The sequence below is a fragment of the Cryptomeria japonica genome, chromosome 5, assembly GCF_030272615.1.
Source record: "Cryptomeria japonica chromosome 5, Sugi_1.0, whole genome shotgun sequence".
Lineage (NCBI taxonomy): Eukaryota > Viridiplantae > Streptophyta > Pinopsida > Cupressales > Cupressaceae > Cryptomeria > Cryptomeria japonica.
The window spans coordinates 597,485,152-597,500,474 of NC_081409.1; the positions used below are offsets into that span (position 1 = coordinate 597,485,152).

Sequence of the window (15,323 nt, forward strand, 5' to 3'; positions counted from 1 at the left end):
CATTGCCGTAGGATCTGATCGGGCCCCATTTTATACAATAGGCCATTAATGAGTTGGAATGTCCTACTCAGTACCAGTTTCCTTCTTTCTCCTGGTGGCATCTCCCTCGGAAACTGTGATGTCGACAAATATTCCCCCACGCTTACGTACCAGGCGAGGAGAATCGCGATGCGAAATAAGTGAGCGTCTGGAAAATCTTCGTTCACTCCTTCGGCCGGTTCTCCTGACTGAATTCTCGACAGCTGGTCAGCTATCACATGGCTCTTCCCCGGTCTTACTATAATGTTGAATGTAAATTCCTGCAGCAATAGCAACCATCGGCTGATTCGTCCTTGGATAATTGCCTTGTTTACCAGATACATTAAAGCCTGGTGGTCCACAAAAAATGTGAACGGGGTGGTGAGCAAGTAATGTCGAAATTTCTGGACAGAGTACACCATCCCGAGGGCTTCCCTTTCTATGGTGCTATAATTCTTCTCTGCCTTCGATAGGAGTCTGCTTGCAGTAGACCGGGTGATCTAGCCCGTGGTCGCCAACCTACGCCAGTGTGGCCCTTATGGCAAAGTTGGATGCGTCAACGTGTACGTGGAACTCTTTGTCCCAATCAGGATATGTTAGGATTGGCGCACCCATCAACCATGACTTCAGTTCTTGGAAGGCCTCCTCCTGAGCCGTCCCCCATATATACCGTTCACCTTTCCTTGTCAGCTTGTCCAAAGGGCAGGATACTCGAGCAAAATTTTTGATAAATCGCCTGTAATACCCTATGTGTCCTAGGAAGGATTTGACTCCCGTGACATCTGTGGGTGCCTCCATTTCTACTATCACCCGAATCTTGTCTGGGTTAGTCTTGAGTCCAGCCTTACACACTATGTGTTCTAACAGCTTCCCTTGAGGCACCATGAATCTGCATTTTTTGGGGTTGAGTGCTAGGCGAGCTCACCTGCATCTCTCCATGCATTCGACAAGTGCGGCCAGATGTGTATCTTGGTTGTTGTAGATGGACCAGTCGTCCAGGGACGCCCTGAAGTTCCCTACTGACATCTTTTCAAATATGTGAAGGATTATCCGTTGAAAGGTCGCTGGTGCGTTGCACAATCCAAACGGCATTCGAATATACGCATACACGCCATCCTCCACTATGAAGGTGGTTTTTAATTTGTCTTCTTCGGCGATGGATATCTGGTTATACCCAAAAAATCCATCCATGAATGAATAAATTTCATGACTGGCCACTTCTTCCAAGATGCTATCCGTGAATGGTGTTGGAAACGGGTCTTTTATGGTGACCGCGTTAAGGCATCTGAAATCCACGTAGATTCGTATCTGGTTTGCCTCTTTTTTAAGGGATATCACTATGGGCGATACCCACTCACTGGTCTGCACTTTAAAAATAATCCCGGCTTCGAGCATACGTTCAATTTCATCATTCACTCTTGCCGCATAGTTTTTATTCATTCTGTATGGCCTCTTTCGTACAGGTACGGCCCCAGGTACGAGTGAAATTTTGTGTATGCACAGTTCTGGCGGCACCCCTTTGAGGTCCTTATACGTCCAAGCAAATACATCCTTGTATTCCATGAATATTTTAAACGCAACGACTTTCAGGACTGGGTTCCAGTCGTCGCCAACCAGGATGTTTCTTGGCTCTGCTTTCGTGCCGAGGTTTGTAGGTTGTACCGATTCTTTGTACCGGATTGGTTTTGTCATGTCAAACCTGTGTGCTGGTACTTCGTTGACTGGGGCATCCCCTTCGGTTTATTCCCCGTACGCTGGCGGAAATTCGTTCTCGTCCCGATCCTTGTCAACTTGCAACATGTTACACCCATACAGCAGCTCGTAGTCCTCCATTTGCCAGTGGAAGAGCCCATTAAGGGAATCGGTCTCGTCCTCAGAATATCCTTGGATTCCGAGAACGCCTTCCTCGTTCGGTTCCCTCCCGTACTTTCCTCTGTCAACTCCGCCTTCACCGTCTGATTCCGACTCTAACGCGAGTTCTTCACTCACAAGTTGTGCCTTCAGGTCGATAATAAATTTTCTCCCCACTTTCTCCATTGACAACATGTTACGTTTCCAGTTATGATTCACTCTGGCTACCACCAACCACCCTCTGCCTAGAATGGCGTCGTATCCTTTCTTGGCTAGCAGGATCACCACAAAGTCGAGGACAAATGGTTGTGTCCCAATGGTCACTTGTTGCGCCATGAGCGTTCCAAGAGGTTTGATACCATGGGTGCTCCTTTGTGCCAACATTTTCTTAGCCACTTCCACCTTGGCCTCCAGCACCCGTTGCTTCTCCGTGCGAGGGTCCGAGTATGTGGCCTTCTTTGCCTCCGACCGTGTGATTGCCAATACCCGTTCCTCCGTCCTGTCGATGTTGAGCAGGTTTACTCTAGACTTTGGGCACGTTCCATCATCGTGGTCTCCAGGCCCACACCATTTACATAATTTTTGTGGAGTTTCTTCTGAGGTGCATTCTCTAGCAAAGTGGCCCCATTGATTGCAAGCTCGGCACTGGATCATTGGTTGTCCCTTTGCATCATATTGGATTCGGCTCCTATTATTATTATTGGTCCTCCCCCCTCGCCGGTTGTTCCGATATCCGCCAGATGATACATTATTGTTGGCGGTTTGCGAAGTTCCGACGGCCGGCTGCTCTTGCGTGAAGAGAACTTGTTGGTTCCTGGTTTTCATATTGTAGGGACATTCCTTTGTCAAATGTCCCGCAATCTGGCAAATGTCGCAGAAAGCCTTCTTGGGACAAGACCCCTTGGTGTGTCCGTCACTCCTACAGTCGGTACACCACACTTCATTTTCTTCCGTCTTACTTGTACTCCCTTTCATGGCTTTGAATTGTTTCAGCATTCGTTCCATGTCCTTTTGGAGCGCGTGTACCTTTTTACTCGATTCGCCACCGCTACTGCTTTCCCCGTCAGAATCTTCATCATCGTCAGATGAATATTTATTACTTTTCTTCTTCCTTGATGTTTTGTATTCGCTCTCTAGGTCCATTGCCCTGTTATAGGCGTCGTCATATGACGTCGGGGGTACAATCTTCATTTTTTTCCGTACGGAGGATTTCAATCCTTCCACGAACCATCGTTTTTTCAAGCCCTCAACCGGTTGGCTTTCCATTTTACCCAACAATTCCTTCAATCTCCTGCTGTATGCCCGTACTGTCTCCTTGGTACCTTGTTTGGTACTGTATATCTCTGTTACAATTTCGTTGTCATCACGGAGCAACCGAAACTCCTCCGTGAATTCCTTCTGTAGGTTGGCCCACGTGGCCACTTTTTGCTTATCTATATCGGAGTACCAATCTATGGCAACTCCACGTAACGTGGCTGGGAACTGCTGTACCCAGTCATTCTAGTCTGTCACTCCGTTGGCAGACCAAATGGTTTCACATGTACGGCAGTGTTGTAAGGGGTCTTCCTTGCCATCCCCTATGAACTTTGGCAATTTTTGTTTACTCGCCATCCTTGGTCGTCTTCCTGGGGGCAGTTGTGTCTATGTCTGTGGCCCTGTGCTCCTTCCTCCGATGGCGTTGGTGGTGTGTCCTGCGTGGATGACTAGAGGTACGGTGTTTTGCCTATCGTGTGTGGCACCTACACCCGTACGGTTGCCCTCTCCTTCGCTCTCACACGCGCCCACTCCTACTTCCCGTTGGTGATCTTCACTCCGTGGCATAAGGGATAAGTTTCTAAACTGATCCCGAGTCTCCTCAACTAGATTTTGTCGTAACCTTGTTTCTTCCAGAAACTCTTCGTGGCTCCACGTCCTTCGATGATCTGGCGACGCGTAGAAATTTCCATCGGCCTCTGCACCCTCCGTGACACCTCCTTGGTTCCCCTTGGGCCCCCCTTCGGCAGGTCATCCTTCGGCAAGTTGCCTCAGCCTCCGTCTGCATTCTACTTGCTGCTCCAGAATCAAGGCCCTCTGCACGGCCTCCCACTCGTTCGTTTCTGGTTTTTTATTTCTATCCTTGTTCAATAGGTTTGGCATTAATTGTCGCACATTCCCATAACTCACAATTCATAAATCAAAATATGTCTTTTATTAATTCATCTGCTCAAATACAACTCGTGTCAATGACACTTTTATTTGAAAATAAGAAGTTTAAGGTTCAATTCCCTCATGGCCTGGCGCCATCTTGTTCCGTTTCCCGTCAGCTGTTCTCTTCGTAGCGTTGCAAGATTTGTTGTCGTCGCTCTTCCTGGGCAATCTCCTCCAGGCGGGCCTATTGTGCCAGCGATGCCTGTGCAAGCAGCCGGGGGAGGTGGTTCATCAACCGGTTTACTGTCGGGCTAACCTCCAGCGCTATCCACACGACACTTGGTGGGATTTCTGCCTCTGCCACCTCTCGTCGAACGTAGGTCTGAATGGCTACCTAGAGCAAAATTGAAAATTCTCGCGCTGTCGTGTCTTCTCCTGTGTAAAGTTCTATTAGGGCGTCGTCGGCCTCTGGGTTTATTTCACCAACAGGTAGGCCCATTGTGTCTGTGCTCCATCCGTGTCTTCCGTTCCCGAGTACGTCTAGGTAACAACGCCAAATGTTTGCCCTCTCGGGTGAATATCTTAAGGCATAAAGAACATAATGCAGAACAATGCTGTAAATATCAGACAAAGTATATCAGATGTTCTATTCATAATAAGTGTATTTTACAAGTTACATTCCGAAGTATAAAAAGGTATCGAGGGGTTGCGAGAGCCAACCGTCGCACCGCAACTACCACCCCTCGGTTGCCAACTAACCAAAACCATTACACATAATTAACTAATGTTATTCCCGTGTACAATAATGCCACCAACAGGATCCTCCTATGTCATGAAGAAACTAGAACACTTATTCGAGTTCCATAACAAAAACCTTGAGTTCCAATAGGTCTTCCATTGGTCTTAAAGACTATAACCTTCAAAATGCAACATAAATCAGATCATATATAGGCTGAAAACAAGTTACAATAACCACAAAAGACCTAGACGATCACCCAGATCAAAATTATGGTGGTTGAAATGATTGTTCCCATTTATTGAAATCTTCTAGCCACATCGTCAAGCTATGAGAGTTCCTCAAAATGTGCACACTTGCAACTTGCCATTACAGATAACAGCGGTTCTAGGTCTAATATTTCCAAAACCAGCAATGTGACAATTGTACAACAGCTGCAAAATTGAAATTTCCTGACAAAAATAAAAAATGTGAGCAATATAGGGTTTGAGAATACCCATACAAGAACTGAAAATACTTCATTAGCAACCACAAACTGAAAATTCCTCCTTCTTGTGACTTCAAAGTTAAAACACCTGCAACAGCATTTGTATGAGTGCAACCGAAGCAATGTGGTGGCTAATAATGGTTGTGACAGCAGCATCAAGGCTGGAAATTAGATTCATAGCTATCCCAATTGTGTTCCCCCTATTAGTTGATGGTAGGATGCTATCGCCACTTGCTTCCTTCAACCCTTGTTGGTGATCCTTTGCATAAATATCCAAAATTGAAATTACTCCACCAGGCTCATGCTGTACTACTATGATATTCATGTAAAACTATCTTTGAGATCATTTCGTACTCCCAACTTTCTCAATAGGAAGAACGTATCCAATGCAATTCCTCCTTAACTCTTGATGGTAATCTTTACTCGAAGGCAAACTTGGAAGTGCAAAATCAACTACCACGCGAAGTTAATCCCAAGTACTCCAAACACCATCATAAGAAGATCTCTCACCTATAGATGTAATCATGGTTTGATGCTCCATCCTCTTAGCCATGACAGCCTTTAGAGCTCCCTCTTCTAATAACATGAAGCACTACCTCTTTTCCTCTGATTTGCATTTCAACTCGATTGCTTGATACTTGAGGGTGAACTCTCCACGCGAAAACAGCCAATACACACCCAAAACCATGGTCGTTTCTCCCAATCCTGTAACATATAATTCATCACGCACTCCATGCCTCCCCAATGTGATGTCAAGCTATTGTATCTTCTTAGTACAAGTAATGGTGAAACCATCTACAACTATGACATAGAACCACTCAAAAATTTATGTGCCTAGTCCTCTCTTAGAAACCAAATCCTCATAAATTAATTAAGAGTGGTTACACTATCAATCAACACTATAATGCTTTGCCCAAGAAATCTCCCACTAACTGAAAGGATGGTACTTAGGTGCAACTAAAAGTGAAGCAAGGGTACCCTCCCAAGTCTTTTCCTCTTGTACTTTTCTTTCAATCAATGATTCCAGAGCCTATTTTCTAACTCTTCAGCCAGAAGCACCTCCATGTAATGTCCTTGTCGACTGCCAAGGCATTGAAGACCTGGTCCCCTTGACTCCTTGCAGGAAAAACACATTTCCTTTCCTCCTAGGCTCATTTTTGGTGTCTTCATCTTTGTTGATATTCTTGGAAAAATTATTCAGATGAAAAACTTCCTTCACCAATGATTTCTTCAATGGTGCTAAAAGTGGTTCCTTATACTGAAATTTATTATTAGCAATTGAAGTCTCCAAGTTCAATGCTCTTCGATGGCTTCAAGTAAGGATACAAAATCAAAAGCCCTAACAAAACCCTTGAGAGGTTTAGTTAGTCCTTCTATAAATAACATTTTCTGTCACAACCAATACCATCACAAGTAATCTATAAAATTCACCTCCATAATTTTCCACTCTTCCATGTTGCTTCAATTGTGCTAGCTCTCTAAAACAAACTTCTAGGTACTTCCTATCAAATCTCTTTATTAACCTATAACTGAATTCTTCTAAAGTGATGATGTAGCTATGCCCTTGTACAACTATGTCATGATAATACCACTCATGAGCTACACCCTCTAAATGAAGGGTAGCAAACTTAATTGCGTCCTCTTCATACATAGGATTTAATAAAAAATATGTATCCAACTTCTGCAATCAAACCTTAGCTGAACATTTGTTTGACCCATTATATATAGAAGTATGGTAATCTTACCCAATCAATATTGTATGTCCTTTTGAAATTTATCATGATGATATCTTCATCTTCTGTGTCCACTCTTTGTCCTTAAATCATAGAACTCAGCAAAGGATAGATCATTAAGGATTGCTTAACTTGGAGCATTATATTCTTCATGATACCATGCCATATCATCTTCCATTATGAATTAGCTTAAATGTAGTATAGTGATTCAACTCCCTCAAAGTTCGAGCTATATCTGGCATGGACTGTTAGATTCTGCAAGAAAAGAGAATCGATCCAAAATCTGATGTTGATCGTAGATCACATGCAACTCCAATCGATAGATGATCAAAGATCAAAAATAGAAGAATGAAGAGAAGTCTGAAATGAGAGAAAAATAGAGGCCATGCAAGAGAAATTTGAGAATACTCTCATTGAGCTATCACTAAACTAGAGAAGGTGAGAGGAGAGTGTTGCAGATATATACAAAATGGGGCATATACATTCAAGAGGTGCATTAATTCCTACTTCCCATAAAATATGGGAGGTTTTATCTACTTGGTAAATGCCAAAACATGTGGCATAATCTCCTTAGATGAAGACAGAAAGGGAGTTATGAAAGATGGGACATAAAGCCAAATGAGGGTGAGAAACCCAACTACACCATAACCTAATTAGGTAAGGACAGAATAGTGGTTATGAGAGGTGGCACAACAAGCCAAAAGAGGGTGTGTACCTCAACTACCCATGTGTGGGAGAGTGTGACACATGTAGTTGATGTATTTCGCCACATGTACTCATATTAACCACTCCTAATAAACCTAAGAAAGCTTAAACAATATGTGAAGGGGAAAACAAATACCCCCTAACATAAGGAAATAAAAAACCTACACTAACATGCCCTCTCTCATGGAAATTTGGATCTCCTTGGCTGACTCCTTGTTACTTTGACTGATAATTTCCTAGAAGCTTGTTTGTTCTCTCCTATCTCAACCACCCTTGATTTCCACTTTTCTTCTCTCCCTCTATGATATCTAAATTCTCTTGTCACTTCTATTCATCAAAAGATTAGTTCTTCTCCATATAGATTAACAAGATTAATGCTCTAGTACCATTGTCATGTCCCCAACTAAGAATTTTGTCAATTTTCTTTGTTTTGTTTTTTTGGTAAGTTTCTAACTTTTTGAAACAAAACACAAATTGGAACGACATAATTATAGTGTTCCACGGGGATGCGTCCCCCCCCTTTTTGGGCGCGTCCCCCCGTCAAGGACGTCTTGAGGACGGAGGGACAGGGACGCGACGTCCCCCGCCGTCCCACCACCGCCACCCAATCGCCACCGGGATGTGGAGACGTCTCCGCGTCTCCTAGGGAGACGTGGAGACGTGGAGACGTCTCCTCGGAGACATCTGGGCGTCTCCCGCGTTCCCACGCCTAAATAAACCAAAAAAGCCATTTTTTAGAAAACATGTGCCTTTTGGGGGGGTTAAGGGGTAACCCTAATTAGACATGGGCCCCACCCAACCCCCCAAAATAACACAAAAGCATGTTTCTTTTAGATTTAACTCTCATTTTGGAAAACTGATTTTTTTTCCAGCAAGCTGAAGAGGAAAAACTTGAAGAAGACTGATTGAAGGGGTGAAAAAGCTGATTGCAAGCGTGATAGGAGCTAGAAGAAGCAAGAAGAAGAGGAAGAAGAAGATTCTTCTACATTTTGGAGAGATTTTTTAAGCACAAGGTAGGGTTTTTCAACTTTTTCTTGCTTTTTTTTGTTTTATTTTCTGATTTTCATTGTTCTATGTCATTTTTGGATTTTTTTTCCCTATTCATCTCAAGACTCAAAATGAGATTTTATGTTGAATCTTGAGGGCAAAATGATTTTGCCCTCAAGATTCAACATCAAATCTCATTTTGAAATGAATAGGAAAAAAATTTAAAAATATATTGTTAAACTAGGCTGATTTTATTTTTATTTTTATTTTGTGAAATGCAATGTCAATTTCACAATGAGCTCCCAAGGCATGAGTGAAGATGACATGGAAATCCATTCTCATAGTGAGAATGATTCAGAATATGAACCTGAAAATGAGGGGGGTGACCATGGGGCTGATCCTGGAGCCCAATCTAGTTCTATGGCAAGTGCACCAACTAGTACAGGTTGCCCTTTAGAGTTGTTGGCACCATATGCTAGGGGTCATTTTGATCCTAAGTCTCCTCTAAAACAGTTTGCTTCACGAATATCAGTACAAGGCACATCACATTCAAGTGGGGGAACAAGGAAGTGGAAGTGCAATATTTGTGACACAGAATGGTTCGATAGCATTAGTAGGGTGAATGCACACTTTCTGTTTTGGAGAGGAAAAGGCGTGAAACATTGTAAGTTTTTGGAGGAAGCCAAAAATATACAGTACAGAATTGAGTTTAACAGGCTTTGGGGGGTTCCAGATGACACAAATATTTCAATGCCTACTACTTTGTCTGCTAGGGCAGCACTTCAAGGCAACTAGAATGTGCCACATACTTCTCATGCTTTGCAGATGGGAGGAATGATGTTTGGATCTCCATCCACTTCCACTTCTACTGCCACCAGGGCTGGGAAACGTAAGTTGTAGACACCACAGAGCAACCCCATTGCTGATATGTTTAATGTGCAGCTGAGAGATGAGATAGATGAATCCATTGGCAAGTTCTTCTTTGCCAATGGCATTCCATTTCATGTTACACGGTCTCCTTATTATAGGGAGATGATGGCTATGGTGGCCAAGGGAGGACCATCTTATGTGCCACCAGGGGAGACGAAAATGAGGACCTCGATCTTGGATAAATGCTATTCCAAGATCAATATTTTGATGGAGAAGATGAAGGCATGTTGGGTGGCATCGGGGTGCAACATAGTTAAGGATGGGTGGACGGACATTAGCCATCGTCCACTCATCAACGTCATGGTCACATGTGCAGAGGGCCCATACTTCCTTAGAGCAGTTGATTGTACAGGGCATCGTAAAGATGTTGATTTCCAGTTTCAGGTCCTCAGGGAGGCTATTGAGGAGGTTGGGCCACAAAATGTGGTCCAAGTAGTGACAGATGCAGCCCATGTGTGTAGAGCAGTAGGGAGACTCAGTGAGCCAGCCTATAGACACATTTGGTGGACCCCATGTTGTGTGCATGCCATGAACAATGCACTCAAGGACATGGGGAAGATAGACTGGATTAGAGGAGTGGTCACCGATGTGAGAGATGTGCAGATGTTTATCTGCAACCACCACACTTCACATGCACTCTTCAGGACCTTCGCGATGCATCCTATTTCATTCTCTTGGAGAGAATGATTGAGTTGCAAGAGGCATTGCAACTCATGGTTATGACTAATGAGTGGAATAGGTGGGTTGAGGCCAAGACAGAGCAGGGGAGAAGGGTGAAGGAGATAGTGAAGAGTGATGTGTTTTGGACTGATGCGAAATACATTGTCTCTATCATTTCTCCAGTATTCCAGGTGATCAGATATGGGGATGAGGATGCACCTAACCTTGGAGAGGTGTATGAGTGCATTGACTCTATGCTTGACCAGATGAGGGCTGTTGTGCGAGTGAAGGACCCCTCTTTAGCATTCTACAATGAGCAAATCCAACCTATCATTCAGCGTAGATGGGACAAGTTGAACACTCCTTTGCACATGGCTGCCTTTGCCTTGAATCCTAAGTGGTACAAGGCTAGACCGGGTAGACTGACACCGATTCAGGATGATGAGGTGAAGGTGGGTTTCTTTAGGTGCATAGAGAAGATGTTTGATTCCAGAGATGCCGGCACAATGCGCACTGAGTGGGGAAGATTTGCCACTCTTAGAGGTTATTCAGATGCGGCAAAGATGGATATAGACAGCATGGCACAGGAGGACTCACTTTTATGGTGGAATTGTCATGGCCCGAAATCTTTGACCACCACTCTAGCCATCAGTCTGCTATCCCAGGTTTCCAGTTCTTCAGCTGCTGAGAGGAACTGGTCTATATATAGCTTCATCCACTCTCTTAAGAGGAACAGACTTACCTCTAAGAGAGCAAAGAAGCTTGTGGTTGTACACAGTGCTTTGTGTCTCATGGACCGCAAGACACTTGTGTACAAGGAGAGTCCAGCAGCACGATGGGATGTAGAGCCAGAGGAGCCTTCACAGAATGATGAGGATGATCCTACCACTTCAGATGTAGGGCTAGTTGGTGTGAGCTTGAGGGACCTTGATCCTCAGAAGTCCAGCAGTTCCAGTGAGGAGGAGTTCGCAGATGATTAGAGGCCTCCATTAGCTACATTTTGAGTTTTCAGTTTTGTCATTTTGTATTTGACTCTAGTCTCTTTTGTAATGCTATTGCTACACGTATTTGTATTTGGCTACTCATTGTAATGATGAATCATGTAATCATCTTTATTATTATAGACTTTGCAATAGCATCAGATATTCATATTTTCGTTTTCCTTTTTCGATATTCATATGATAGAAATGAGAAATCTCCAATTTGACAATTTCATTTGTCAAATTTTATTTACTTTTAGCAAATTAGTTACGTATTACTAATCTAAGTAATCTTGGTATTTCCTATAGTTTCATTTGAAAATTTGAAAATTTGAAATCTAATTCTTATACTGTTATACTGTTATACATCTTTTCAAAACTAGTTTTTCAAATACTATATGTATATGTATAAGTATATGAGCACCACCACCACCCCGCCGCCGTCCCCCCGCCGTCCCCAAATTTAGACCCTTGGTCCCCCCCATCCCGGAGACGCGTCCCCCCGTCCCCAATGCCCGTGGAACACTGCATAATTACAATGAAACCAATCGCTGGAAACTTGTTGTCAAACCTTCTATGTCTTAAAAACAACTTCAAATTCACCCCAAACTAGCAAAATTCATTTATAGATCATAAATAGCTCAAATGAAAGTATTGGTTTTGGTCTCATATGAGACATATAACCAACTTAACTCCCACTTATATGCAATTACACTCAGATCTGAGTAGTCCATGCTCAAAAATTTCAAATAGAAGTGCTGATATGACTAAAAATAAATAAATTAAACCTCAAATGCCAACAGACAATCAAGAATGGAGCTCTAGGGTATTATACTTGCATGGATCTGAATTAAGCACCAATTTATCACCTTCAAAATGCCTTCATTAAATTTACAAAATGTTGGAGCAACTTACAATAACTGATACGAACAACTTTCAAACTGCCAATAATTGGATGTGAACTGAAAATAATGAATGTACAGTTATAGGAGCCCTATAAGGTGAAACTGAATATTAGGCAAGTTTAGAGGCTGGATATGGCTGTATAAGTGTTGTAGCAGCAACAATGGCAAGGCAAATGACCTAGGGAGGTCACATAGCAGCTGGGAACAGTCAATTAGAGGTTGCAGAGCAGTTCCTGAGCTTCCAAAATGCTAATAACAGTCAATAAAATGTCTACAAACAACATAAGATGCTAATGCCGCTTGCCGAAAGTATTGCTGAAACTCCAATGCTGGTACACCAAATATGGCCTAGAAATTGATAAAAACATCAATAGTTAAGTTAGATGTGCCCTCCCAAGCAATAACATTGCAAAGGAAAGTGGCTGGAAATGTTGTTGTGACAATAAATGATGACAAACCTCTTTGGAAACCCAACAATGCAATGGTGTTGTCACTAGATCTATGAAATGTCCAACATATGATGATGGATTAGCCTCCTAATGTTAGCATAAACAAGTTGATGCTTGTATATATTGGTTGCTACATTAATGATGAGGAATACTGAATTATTCCCCAAAAATGCTAATTTCATTGTAGCAACAACAAAAAGTGTCCAAAACCCTCAAAATTTTGAAATCCACAATGAAGCCCTCTAATTCACAAACCTCAAATTCAAAAGTAATCTAATGAGCACACATGCAACTTCCAGATGGAATTGCTGAAATTGGCAATGGCTGTTTTTGTCCCCAAATCCAATTGTGAAAGTCCTAGAGGGCTTTCATCCTCCAAGATCCTTACATCAACCAAGGGTCTTCATCCTCAAAAGTAAACTTGAACACAAAGTTCAAATTCTCAAAATTGAATGGCAAAATGATAACAAGACTAAGTTATACAACACTAAAGTTGAGACCTCCTTTTGTAGTTCTCCAATTCAGTCCTTGGGACCAATTTCCTTAAGTATTAATAAATATTTTTTGTTTCTTTTATTTTAATTATTTAAATACTTTTTTTATTTTATCAATATAAAAAAACACTGTATTTTAATAATATCATTATATAGGTTGCCCCTAACTTAAAAATTACCATGCACAGTTTAAAATAATATTAAAAATGATTTTCTTTGCTTCACCCTTTCGCTCATGAGAAATAGGGATGGACTACAGGTCTTCTCTTCATGGCTCTATTACCAAAATGGAGCCTGACGTAGCATTCTAGTTTTCAATTAGTCATACACAGACAAAATAATGTGTGATCAGAGCAAGAAATCTGCCCTCCTCTCTCTAAGTTTTGTCTTGTTTCTTATGTGTTGCATCTGCAAATTTGTCATCGTGTGGTTGCATGGGTGCTTATTAGAAACTTAGTAATTGCATTATCAATTTTCACCTATGTAGTGGTGTCACTGTTTATGTACCTTTTGGAAAGTTAAGAAGCCTTATTGCCTGGAAACATTTTATAGTTGCAATATAGTACAAAGCTCATCAAGTAACATGGTAAAATGGCCAGTTGATTTCCCGTGATGCATGGCAACACTTTGGCGAAGCTTGCATTCCTCTTCTACACTTATAAGGTACGAAATTGTGAATTGGATTCTACCAATTCTCAGTGTCTCTGTACCACAGTAACTATATTTCAAGTTCTTGGGTATGCCAGATGAATAGATAATCAGGAAATTAGGCACCTTGCTGAAGACACTAGTTCTGTCTTTTAATTAAGGACCTGTATCCACAAGTAAGAAGTTAGGAGTTATATTATCATATAAATTGCAGCCATGTATTCTTTTGTTTTTGTGGCTACAATATACATTGTAGACATCTTTTTCTTCTGACTACCTAAATAAGTGAGTAACAAGTTTTATAGCGGATAGCAAGTTTTTCAAAATTTCTTCTTACTCACATAACGTCCTTGTCCAAAAGTAAACTACTCATTCAATCTTCCATTAAGACAAAAGAATATTTTACCACGTTTATTATTTTCTTTTTATTTTGAAAAATTCTGATAAATCTTTGTCAGTAATCTCTTCGGGAATCTGTTTAACAACCAGAGATATTAGAAATTTTGGGACTCTAGTCAATTTCATTAAAAACAATGCTCTCAAAGCAAATCCTCTTCGTAGTAAGGACAATAAGAAGTACCCGTAGTGCTCTATCTTGGGCGAGGTTACAGGCTAACTTTAACTCCAGGTGGAGTCAGCGAGAATAATGTTCTTAAGATTTATAAACATAATTTACACTCTCTACACCCCAAGACTTGATTTCAGACCCGGATATGCCGACTAGACTTGCAAAATGCCTTATTCCAATGAAGAAAATTCGCGCTTAAGATCAGCCTTTCCGAGTTCCCAACACTATTACACCACAACCCTTTGAACCGTAACCATAGATGTTTGCAAAGTGATTTCTAGCTCAATTGCATGAGCTTTTCTGCTCATTGTCCATGATTGGGTGACACTTCAGCAAATTTTTAGAATGGGTACAAGTATCATACAGCCTGGATGGGCTCATTATTGAATTCGATTGCTATATATGTTACAACTGCAAAAAAACACATTCATGCATTCTTGATTGGACACAATATTGGCATTGACTTGGTCTCTTTCTGAAAGGTGCTACTTCGTATGTAGAGAATCCTGCTTCTGAATTCAGTGATCTACATACTATTAACAGATTAAATTTAAACGGGTATCTCACTATTGCGTAAGTCGGACAGTTAATACTTTACCTGCCATTGATCGAGTAGAAATTAGGCTTGCGCAGGTGTGCAGTTTGATGGTTGGTTGCAAAACCGACCTAGCCAGAGCTCCCCCCACCATGGCCACTGACAGCAGACTGGGCTACCACTCAAAATGTAGAGGCATTGTTTTCTATTTAACTTTAGTGTTGTATAGCTTTGATGGGAGCAAACACCGTTTACATAAACACCGATCTAATTAAGTAAATAGAGCATTAAAACTGCTTACATTGTTATTAGTCCCGCCTATCTATAGGCGGAGACTAATGTTTTCGTTTCCATCGCTTTTTCAATTTACTTTGCTCCGAAAACCGTGTCATACATCTATCCTATAGTTTATCCTATAGTTTATCCTATAGTTGACTTAATTTATTTAATAATATCATTTTTCTCATATTTTTTAGATTTTACTCATTGGCTAGTGTACTTTTTCCCGAG

The 15,323-nt window shown here is 41.7% G+C and overlaps 1 protein-coding gene across 5 annotated transcripts in view; it reads right to left on the reverse strand.

Annotated features, from left to right (window-relative positions):
- The window catches only part of LOC131068759 (uncharacterized), a 298,614-nt gene extending 283,551 nt beyond the window's left edge, over positions 1 to 15,063 (reverse strand). For 2 of the 5 annotated variants that reach the window (XM_058004016.2, XM_058004017.2), the window contains exon 1: positions 14,877 to 15,063. In XM_058004016.2, coding sequence (XP_057859999.1) covers positions 14,877 to 14,967 — 91 coding nt within the window. In that variant the 5' untranslated portion in view covers positions 14,968 to 15,063. The remainder of the gene's footprint in view (positions 1 to 14,876) is intronic. The other 3 variants (XM_058004015.2, XM_058004019.2, XM_058004018.2) reach the window with 3 other exon arrangements.
- Between the last annotated feature and the right edge of the window lie 260 nt (positions 15,064 to 15,323).